The sequence below is a fragment of the Fulmarus glacialis genome, unplaced genomic scaffold, assembly GCF_000690835.1.
Source record: "Fulmarus glacialis isolate BGI_N327 unplaced genomic scaffold, ASM69083v1 scaffold36415, whole genome shotgun sequence".
In the NCBI taxonomy this organism is placed as follows: domain Eukaryota; kingdom Metazoa; phylum Chordata; class Aves; order Procellariiformes; family Procellariidae; genus Fulmarus; species Fulmarus glacialis.
In genome coordinates this window covers 3,750-15,241 of record NW_009214259.1, presented here as the reverse complement: position 1 = coordinate 15,241, position 11,492 = coordinate 3,750, and the positions used below count along the sequence as shown (strand labels likewise).

General features: G+C 40.4%; 1 protein-coding gene across 1 annotated transcript; it reads left to right on the top strand.

Annotated features, from left to right (window-relative positions):
* The first annotated feature begins 340 nt into the window (after positions 1–340).
* RNPEPL1 (arginyl aminopeptidase (aminopeptidase B)-like 1) lies at positions 341–11,073 on the top strand. Its single transcript, XM_009578495.1, is given in 10 exon segments — positions 341–493; positions 1,172–1,323; positions 1,759–1,875; positions 3,076–3,311; positions 5,641–5,754; positions 6,813–6,925; positions 7,905–8,013; positions 9,448–9,675; positions 9,979–10,121; positions 10,801–11,073. Coding segments are annotated over 10 exon segments (1,638 nt in total).
* Positions 11,074–11,492: the final 419 nt, after the last annotated feature.

Sequence of the window (11,492 nt, the reverse complement as noted above, 5' to 3'; positions counted from 1 at the left end):
ACTCCCTCTGAGAAGAAGGTTGTCTGGATGTTTGTTAGGGACTTCTTACTAACCAAGCAAATGGATACAACAGAAATAGTGAGTGGCTGGAAGAATGAATGTTGTGTGGCACCACTCAGTGTTCAGACAGTGAGAAATTACTCTGAGTAGTCACGGCAAATAAACAGGAGTAGAAAGATGTATTGTTAGAAATGGAAATGTGCCCTGTGCCAGGTATTCATCTGGGGAGCCAAACAGCTGAGGTGTTTCTTCTCCCCCACAATCCACTTGACTTCAGGTTTTGTTTTTTGGCAGTTCATCCTTGTGATTTTGTCCCTTTCCCTCACCTCTTCTTCACGTCATGTTTTAACAGATCTGGTGGCTGGATCCAGAACTGACGTATGGCAATGCCAAGCCATTTGTCTTCACGCAGGGCCACTCAGTGTGTAACCGGTCTTTCTTCCCCTGCTTTGACACACCAGCAGTGAAATGTACCTATTCAGCTACTGTCAAGGTAAGTGACCAAATGGCTATAAATGGTTCATGGAGCACTTAGCTGCTGTTAACTTGTGAAAGCATAGTTACGTGGTGTATGTACATATGATATAAAATATTCATTGTAACATTTAGTGTTATAAAAAAAATACTGAATTTTTCAGATCCCATTCTGGTTCTTGGGCCAGAATCGGGGTACTGCCACAAAGGCAACTCTGTTGCCTATCACGCTTGGGTCTTGCCTTCCCTGTACTCAATGCTGAAAGAGTAACCATGAAATGGATAATATGAAAGAGAGAATTTGGCTGGTCACTTCCAGTAGTGGTTATTGGTGATAATACTCAACTATATTTCATCAATTCTTGAAAGAAAAAAAACCAAAGGTTTATGAAGGCAGCATCAAATAATGTTGCATTTTGTGTAGATGAAATAATTTGATACGTGGGCACTTTTGGGGGAGCTGGCATAAGAACCCATGCAATATAGGAGGAGTAATGTTTTTGGTTGGTATGTTTTCATGGGCTGGATAGATTGTGGTATAAAAACCCCACAGAAATCTTACATTTTGTGTTATCTAAATGATTGGTTTTAATATACATCCTCTTAGACATAGATGAAAAAAACCAGAGAGATCTGTGGTGTAGCCATTCAGCTGTGATCATCTAGTGAGTTGGTGTGTATGATGTTGGTCTTCCAGGCTCCAGCAGGCATACAGGTGTTGATGAGTGCCACCCAAAGTACCTACTTAGAAGAGGAAGGTGTATATCAATTTTACATGGAATATCCAGTTCCTGCCTACCTAGTGGCCCTGGTGGCAGGAGACCTTATACATGCAGACATAGGTCCAAGGTAAGATTTGCAGAGATCTGCTTTTTGTGTCTCTCTGCAGTGGTTCAGGTTATAAGTAGTAAATACTTTTGAGTCATCGATAAAGGAACAGTTGGGACCGTGAGCTGTGAGCGTTCAGAGAGTTTGAGGTTTAGTTGGGTGTAAAGAACTGCATGGCACTGCATCAGCAAAGATATTTTCCTCTTTCATAAATGTTGCTTATTGTCCCCTGTAGTCATTACAGCTACTTGCCTTGTTGCCTTAAGGTGATTTAAGGGATCTTTGATTATCTCGTCATGTATCCATAGAGCATTAGCCTAAAGAAGGCCTGAGTCCGATGTGAGACCTCTTAGCACTATTACCATACATGGAAGCGTGGTGAGAAGTCAGGCTATTTTTTCTAAGAGATAATTCAGTTTGCTGAAGTATCACCTGATGTTTTCTGTTTTCTGACAGGAGCAGAGTGTGGGCAGAGCCTTGCCTGCTGCCAACAGCCATCAGCAAGCTTTCTGGCATGGTTGAGCGCTGGTTGACTGCTGCAGAGAGTCTGTATGGCCCATATATATGGGGAAGGTAAGTTTAATAATTCTCCCAGGAATGTGTAATGGGAACAAAATAAAACAATCTTGAGAAATTATCATGCTTTCTCCCTATGCTAGCAATAGCAGGACAAATGAGCCTCTCAGTTGGCAGCACTGTAGTAGTCGGAAACAAACTCTGGAGTTTCATCTCTGCAAGTGGCAGAGAGGACCATGGAGGCACAGTGGTGTTTTGCCTGGTGTGGTGGGCAGAACTGGAGGTTTCTAAACAGTGGCTCTTCCCTGAGGAGTGAAGGTTTTTTATACTATAGTGTTTTGTGATGCAAGTCCAACATTGGGCTGGACACCATTTAAAATATATGGCAGTTTTATTTATCTATCTTATTTATTTTTACATATAGTACTTGACACATGATGTATTTATTGTGGTATGCCTGAGGATGCTGAAAACCTGACTTAGTACAGGCTCATTGAGAGTCTTAGTCCCTAAAAACAATTTTAATAGTTTCTGAAGTTAAGCTTGACTATGTATTAAAAGAGAATGTTTTTGAGAGAATGTTTTCATTCTTTGGATGGGAGAAAATGTTTACAAAGGCTTCCTATATTTCTTTGCTAAGGTAAGCAGGAAGAATGCATTGTTGTTAAATTACAAAAATGTTGCTTGAAGTGGTCTGAGAATAAGGTCTGGTGTGCCAGTGCTGCTCGTTGATGGATAAATTTAGAAAACAAAACAAATAGTATTGTTATGTTCTGAAGCAGACAGATTAGAGTCATTTTGCTGGCACTGCGGGTACACCACATCAATTAATTCATTCGATAGCTTCGCAGACTCTCTCTTTCCTGGGAGCCTCTGGAGACTCGACACTGTGTATATGGGTAGTGTATATAGAGTAAATTTAGCGGTTCTGGCTCTCAGATATACAACTTGTGATAAGTTTGTGTATGTGAAGAGAGCGTGATGCTTCTGGGAAATGCTGGATCTGCTGCACATGAAAGGTCTGTCTGGTCTTACATCCAAACATGAGCAGGTTCTTGGCCAATGGCATAAACTCTGATCCCTTGATCAGAAGAATTAGGCACTGGTCTAGAAAGTTTGTTCCTGAACTCACAAAAAACTCTCAGAAGAGCCTTCCGTAAGGAAAAAAAATTACGTTTCTGTGTATGTCTTTTGAAATAGCTGTTATTTATCTATCTCCTCTCTCCTCTCTTCTTTCTTCTCTCTTCCTAATTTTAGATATGACATTGTTTTTCTTCCTCCATCCTTCCCTATTGTTGCCATGGAAAACCCATGCCTGACCTTCATCATTTCTTCTATTCTGGAGAGCGATGAGTTTTTGATTATTGACGTCATTCATGAAGTTGCCCACAGCTGGTTTGGAAACGCAGTCACCAATGCTACATGGGAGGAGATGTGGCTGAGTGAGGGGCTAGCCACATACGCACAGCGCCGGATCACCACTGAGACCTATGGTATAGCTGCAGAAATGTTTCTCCTTATGATCTGTCTAGCCAATAATTGAGAGTTGGCTGCATAGAATATTTGCCGTGGGAGCTCAAAAGTCTGTAGGGAGCCGGTTTTCTTTTTTTATTTCTGGAACACGTACGGCCCCAAACTTTGCATTGAACATCTCAGATGCTTAGAGTCTGATGTTGTCTTGGCTTTGGGTGGAATCAATACCTGATACAGTAATAGGGGCTTTGAGTGAAGTGTATTAGCACAGTGTAGTAAGGACGTTTGTAGGAGCTTTGGAACTACTGTTGGGTACCAGGCAGGTGTTCGTATGTCAGAGCAAGATGAGCAGAGGATGCTTCAGAGAAAGATGTAAGAAATCTTATAGTGGTTACATTGTGAAATAACTATCATCTGAACAAGTATCTTTCTAATCCTGATCAGTTAGTATCTACCTACTGTTGGAAAGAATGATGGCAATAGCACTTAGGAAAAAAAAGAAAATGTACACATGTGTGTAGCTGTCTGTTTATCTGCTTGAGGCTTCCTGTAGAATTGTACAGCCCTGCCTTTGCTTGTATCAGTGAATTTCACAGATCAATTGTATGGTACTGTCTTTAGAATATAAAAGTAGTAAATCATTCCTATTGCTTTTCAGTTTAATTGGATTTTATTGAAGTGAATAACGGGAACATATGCTTCTCTAGTTTGTCCTGTTATGTTCTTAAAAGCCTGTACCATGTGTATTCTCACATGTCCACTGTAAACAATCTTGGAAAGATTCCTGGAAATCTTGGCAGCGAGAGTGTTTAGAAGGATGCCTTTGTTTTTATTCATGTATATTGTTTTTGGAGATGAGCTGATGTGAAAGAAGTGCTCTGAGCATATATGGAGATGTCACAATGTATGTTATATATCTTTGAAAGCTGTTTTATGTCGAGTAATTCTCAGTGGTTAGGGCTGTTCTTGTAAGTCACGTCATACTGTACATGGCAATGATATGAATAGGTCAGAAGATATTGACCTGTTCTCTATCCATCTTAGTCTGTCCCTCTGACATAGGACAAGATTCTTGCTGATTTTGGTCTATTCTTTTGAAATTTAGAACTGGTTGTTTCAAGAAGCAATTGTTCAGGAAACTAAGAAATGCCTTTCCCTGTGCCATTCTTTAGTAAGCTCTTTTTGCATTCTGTTTTGTTTCTAAGACAAACCTCTGACCTCAATCTTGCCATTTCTGATATAATTTCTGCAGTATCTTCTGCTTAATAAAAAGGCATCTTTGTAATGACATTGTTTACAGAAATTGGAATCCACTGACTACCACACCTCTTGGATCTTGCTTAATCCTCCTCCCTGTAGCTTGAAGTAATTACCCTTAACACTAGCTATCCTGGTTCTTGCTTTCCCCTGTGAAGCACATCCACCCCCTTCTCTGCCAGTACAGGTTCTTCTATCTTCCAAATATATCCTGGTTCTTAATTCTCATTTTGCTTATATTGGATTCCTGCATACGTACATTGAGACTCTGAGATTGTATCAAGCCCCATCACTGAAGTTGAAGACTTAGCAAAGAAAGCTAAGTGTTAATAGTGCAGGATGTTAAGTATCTTCTGAATCTGAAAATCTTTTTACATCTGCAAGAGCATAGGAAAGATCTCTTGACTTGCCAGTGTAATACAGCTAGTTTGGCTTGAAAGCATGGAATGCTCTACACTGCAGTTGGGTAGAAGAGAAAGACTAGCTTACCCAGTCACAGCTGTAAAAGAAGTCCTAATGAGTGGAAGGTGAAAACTCTGTGATACAATATGGGTAGGATGTTAGATAAAGCTTAAAAAAGATCCACAGGATCTGTAATATACCAACTAAATCTAATCTTTTTCTGTTTTCACCTAAGAGGTGATACTCACTTAGTAATATCCTTGGCTCTGAATATGGAATCATGTGTCTACTATTCTACCAGAGACATTACTTTTTTGTAGCACTTGATTGCTCCTTGAAAGTTACCTGTACAATACTTATTCCAATGCTGCTCTGCTTATCTTGCAAGAACTGATAAGATGATGTCAGTGATGTAAACTTTAGCATAGTTTTCATGCTGCTTTGTTTTTCAGTTCAGCCTGCTGCATAATCAGAGTGATTATGAGTGCACCGTTTTAGGTTCTGACTTTCATTACAAATTGCAAGGATTTTTTGCACTCAAGTTTCTCCGCTATTATATTACTGTGATTCTGTCTTGCTATTGTGTCTTCTACACCTTTAGTAGCTTTTATTTTGTACCTGTGCTAGTTCTGCTCAGGTCAGGTTTTGATAGTAATTTTCCCACAACTAATAAGTTTCTTTTTGGGGTAGGAGCTGCCTTCACATGTTTGGAGACTGCATTCCGCCTTGATGCTCTCCACAGACAGATGAAGCTCCTTGGAGAAGACAACCCGGTCAGCAAGCTTCAGGTTAAACTGGAGCCAGGTATTGCTTTTGGCTGAAGCTGCTGTATACAAAATTTCTGTGTATCGATGCTGGAATATAGACCAAAAAAGACTAATTTTTACATATCCTTTATAAAAGAAAGAAAAAGAAATACTGATTTGTAAACCAGTCTAAAAGTAAATACGGAAACTTGCCTTGAAGTCTTCTTCAAAGTTGGCTAATTCATCTTTATAAATATTGTTTTGTTTAAGAACAGAACAGATTCACTGAGTAGAAACAGAGTGAAAAACTGCCTTGAAAGCTGTGTGATTTTGAGCTTCTGAATATGTAAAATAAAGTAGTTTATAATGAAAATATTGGGAAACATCATATAAAATCCTGTGCTATTAAATGTTTCTCTTTTTATGTGTTCATGTAAGAACTACATATGTATGCATAAGCATACAGATAAACATATGTACTTGCTCTCCTGTTGAGTCAGCTATGCAGAGGCTGTTTGGTTATCCCCTGAGCCAGATGCACATCTGCACTCCAGCATCGTGTGTCGTCTTCATTGATAGTTCTCTAGTTCTGTGGTCACCATTGGAGGTGTGAAGCAGTCTTCAATGTAGCTGATATTTAAACCAACCTAAAATGCAAGTGGAGATGATATTGGAACCAAATGGAATGGAAAAGCATGTGTTGGAAGTCTCAAAAAAGGAATAAGTAGTGATTACCTTATATTGATATCTTTAAAAATTTGTGGTATGGTGATTCCCTAAGTTTGGCACTGGGGGGAAAAAAAAAAAAATTGTCTTCAAATTCCAGGTGTGTTTTCAGTGACTTCTAATTTGAAGTGACTTATTCCATTGGGAATTAATACTTAGCTTACAACGATTGATTTTTCCCTCCCTCCCCCTCTCCCCCCCGGCCTGTGTGTTTGGACTGCTTCCATTTAATTTACTGCAGTAAATTAAATGCACTGACAACAGGCTTGTTTCGTTTTTAAGTCACTACATCTCAACTTGGTGATCTCTGAGGGATCTGTGTACTTGGAAGGGTTGGAAATTAGTGTCCTCATTAGAGTATCTTATAACACTGTTGTCTTCTCCTTTCAGGTGTAAATCCTAGTAATTTAATGAACCTCTTCACCTATGAGAAAGGCTACTGCTTTGTTTACTACCTGTCCCAGCTCTGTGGTGACCCAAGACACTTTGACTCCTTCCTAAGAGTGAGTGTGAATAAGCATGTGTTTCTCTTGAGATTTAGAGCCGCTTTTTTTTTTTTCTTTTTTTCTTTCAGGTTTTGTCACTGTGGCTAATTGATAGGGGTAAAGTTGAATACAAGTGTGTCTGAAGTGGAAGAGTGGTGTGGGCCTTAGTGTCAACCTAGATAATTCTTTCTATGAGATTTCTCTTAAGTGAATGTGCTCATGCTCTTCTTTCATCTCAGATTCTGAGCTTATGAGGTGCCGAATACAGAGTAGTAGTATATTTTTGTTACCTCTTGTTCTGTTCTCCAAATAATTAGAAAGCTGTTCCAGCATAGATTGTTTGTGACTGGAACAATGTGATTTCATTCACTACTAAAAAGTACTAGCTTGTGGTTTTTTAGCCAGGGTGACAAAGGGCATGGGTTCCTATACTGGGGCAAGTTTGGTGCCTTGGAGCACATTTGCAAAACATATAGAAAATTATGTCAGCTATTGACTTGTTTTTGAAAAGTGACACAACTCACTGCTTTTCCTTTTTGCTGCATGCATGTTTTTCATCTCCTCTTCCCATCCATCCCCCATTCTATCTTTCTCTTTAGTTCTGTAAGTATGACTTTAGTCCATAATCTATCAGTGAATAATACAGTGGCCAGCTGTATTCTGATTTTCCACTAGTGTTAAATACGAGGAAACCTTCCTGCCCTTGATACGTTAATGTATCTGTGATCTGTATAAAAAAAAAAACCCTGTACTCAGCTGTCAATGTATTTGCAGCTACCCAATTTTTTTCTTGTTATGGTGCTTTTCTTATCTCGGGGGAGGAGGGAGAATATTTTTCTTGATTTTTTGATTTTTTTTTTTAAAAAAAAAAACAAAAAACCTTCCAAATACTTGTTCTCACTCTTCCGTCTCTTTTTTTTTAATTGCATGCAGTGGTTCTACATTGAAAGGAAGCTGTCTTTCTCCTAACCATAATTTATCATTTTTACTGTGTCAGGCCTACATTGAGAAGTACAAATTTACCAGCGTTGTGGCTCAAGATCTTCTGGATTCCTTCCTGAATTTTTTTCCAGAGCTGAAAGAGCAATGTGTTGAGAGCAAAGCAGGTAGGGAATTTACTTAGTTAACTGTAAACACTGTAGAAAATCTGGATGATAAATTTTGTGCTTGGCTTGGAGGATTCATAAGAAAATGCTAAGGCAGCCAAAACCCTTTGGCAACAGCCAGGCATTCGTGATAGAAATAGTTGTGATTTATTGTTACTGCCTCCATGTTGGGGAATGAGAACAACTTAAATTGCTGACAATTTTGGCATTAATTAGCTGAGTGGCCCTCAGTTAACTTTCTCATTAACTCATCTTTCACACTGCAGACAGAATGATCAGTGCATGTGAGATTTACACATGCTCAAATGCAAGGAAAAGGTGAACACACTTTGAAATTTCATCTATTTTAATTACAGAAAACATGCTTTGAGAACTGTAACTTTTCCCAAGGTCCTATCCATGCATATAAAATCTCTTCCATAATGTTTCACTCTCCCTTACATCCCCTATTTATAGCTCTTGGTGGATTTATGAAAGGTCTGTAATCTACTAGGTGCTTATTAGCCCACTTGCTTAAAGAAATGAGACTAATGTTATCCTGCTGTGTGTCCATCCTTGCAAGTAATTATTGAACCCATTGGTCAGTTTAAACCAGACTGGCAGTGGAGTATAGCTCTTAAGGATACTACGTTCCTACAGGCTTTGTGGAAACTGCCTGTGGAGAGATGTAGATGAGTGATCCTACTGTGGGAAAAGCTGCAGCATGACCTCAGCAGTTGTATGTTTTATTTAGCCCACTGGTTGGCTAATGAGTTAACCACAGAACGGGCTAACTTTTGCCTGGCTAATATTCAGGGGGTGCAATAGAGAGGAGTTTTAGGGTAGGTGGTGTGGAACGGGAAGTATTGCCAAGGGTTAGGAAAGGTGGTAAAGGGTCAAGGGGAAGAGCTCTGTTGGAAACCAGGCTCTGCTAGCTCTGCCACTTCTTGTTTGTTTGTTTTAGTTATTGATTGCATAAATAAATTTAAAATTGCTTGGTTTTGCTGGTGGGTAGGAAGAGTTTAGTCAGCCCTCTCGCCGCCTCTTTTTTTTTTTTTTTAATGAAGCAGGTTTTCCCCTTATTCTTCATTCTTCCTCAAAATTCTGAGAAATGCATGCACAAAAAATCTTATATTAGAACATAGTTTGATCATAGATACTTGCCAGGCTGGCTGTCTTAAGAGCGTGTGTGCTTCTTGTACTTACTCACTGTAATGTTGAGCTCTAGAAAACTCATGGTTAAATTTGGCAGAGGTGTTGCTGGCACTCTTCCAGATGTAGCGTAGGCTAGCCTGATGAGACTGCTAAGACTGTTATGTCGCTGTAACTATAGGTTGGTCTGATTTGCTATTGTTAGAACCTCTCTTAACTGTGCTAGAAGCAGTCCTGAACCTTGAGGCAGCCAAGCCACCTGCAGAGACTCCTGCTCGACATTTTTGGTGCTCCTCATTCCAGGACTGGAGTTTGAACGTTGGCTCAATGCTACAGGACCTCCGTTAGCTGAGCCAGACTTATCTCAGGGATCCAGTCTGACCAGACCAGTGGAGATGCTCTTCAAACTCTGGACCACAGAGCCTCTGGACTCTGTTGCTGCTGCCAGCAGTGTTGACTTCACTAAATGGAGAACGTTCCAAACCGTGCTTTTCTTGGACAGATTACTGGATGGGTCACCACTGCCACATGGTGAGTACTCTATCAGGATAGCAGAAAAGTATTCCTGGAAGAAAGAATTGAATTCTAAAGAGCTCCATGCCACACTGACCTTATCATTGACGTAAAGTCAGGTTGGATGGGGCTTTGAGCAACCTGATGTAGTGAAAGATGTCCCTGCCCATGGCAGGGGGCTTGAACTAGATGATCTTCAAAAATCCCTTCCAACCCAAACCATTCTATGATTCTGTGATTTTATGACTCATTATTCTCTGATGACCCTCAAACTTTACAAAATAGCTCATAGTTCTTTCTCTGTGTATGTGCTCTCTTCAGAGGTGATAAAAAAGCTTTCGGAATGTTACTCCTCTCAGCTGGACTCCATGAATGCAGAAATCCGTATCCGCTGGTTGCAGATTGTAGTCCGAAATGACTATTATCCAGACCTTTACAAAGTCCGTCGCTTCTTGGAAAACCAGGTACTAACTGCTGGATTAAAATCACTGCACCTCTCAGTGCATGAGACATGTGCATGAGACATGCGACGTGAAAGACCTTGGAACTTCTGCTTCCTGGCCAAGTGTAGACCAGGTGTGTTGCGAAGGGGCCGAGCATGGCTCACCTGCTAGCGGGTGGGGAGGAATGGGCAGATGTCATTTGAAATGCCTACAGATAATCTCTGCTTTTCTAGTCTAACTCAATACCCTTGTCCCAGCTCTGCCCGGTGCATTTTTTGTGTTGCTTTGTAGCAGCTCTGGCTTTTCCAGACCAGAAATTTTCACACTACTAAATCATGTAATTGTTTGAATATTTTCACTTCAGGCGAGGCTAGGGCTCATCGAATTCCTTTCAGTAGTTTTTATTGTGCAGGAGCAAAACGTTAATGCATGTGTTCACTGTGGCCTCTTCTCCTCGGCCTTTTAAAATAGTTCTGTTATTTGTGGAAATAGCTCAGTCTTAGAGAGCAAAGGGTTTTTTATTATCATTCATAAAAATCTTTGCATTAAACTTATTTAGAATAGACTTGGCTGTCTTTTGAGGAAATGTGTTGCTTGTCTCCAATCTGAAGTCAGTCAGGGTTGTTGGAGTGTAGCTGTAGAAGAACTGAACCTCTTGACTTTTACTGAAGTGATATTATCCAGTTTTCCTTTTTTGCAGATGTCTCGGATGTACACAATTCCACTTTATGAGGACCTTTGCACTGGCACCCTCAAGTCTTTTGCCTTAGAAATTTTTTACCAGACCCAAAACCAGCTGCACCCCAATTTGCGGAAAACCATCCAACAGATCTTATCACAGGGCTTGAATCCACTTCCTGCCATAGACACTACAGCAGTCACTACAGACACACCAGCAATGGTGCTTGAGGACAAAGTCTCAGAGGCCACAAATGGTGCCATTTCACTCAGGGATGTTAATGTGTCTGCTTAGATCACCAGCTCATGCCAGCCATGAAGCTTGAAAATGGGCACAGGAACAGAGGAAGGATACCAAGTGTTGCCTCCTTTTCCTCAGCCCTGCAGCTGCAGTGTGTTGTTGTAACTGGATTTCTCTCCCAAAACACAAAGCAAATGTGCCTTCAAGTATCCAGCATGTGACACTGCCAGGTTTCAGAGATCTACTTCAGCTGTGGGTTATTTTGATTCAGTTCATACTGGGCAGGGACTCCTGGGTAGTTGCTTCTCCATGGAAAGTGGGTAGTTCCCTTTCCTGAGGCTCTTCTGGATGGTTTCTCCGAGTTTGTTGGTTGGTGGTTTGGTTTTTTTTTTCTTTTTTTTCCTTTTTTGGCTGAGGCCTCTGAGGCTTGTTCTACTTGCTGTGTGTATGTTGCGGGGGAGTGTATATGTGTC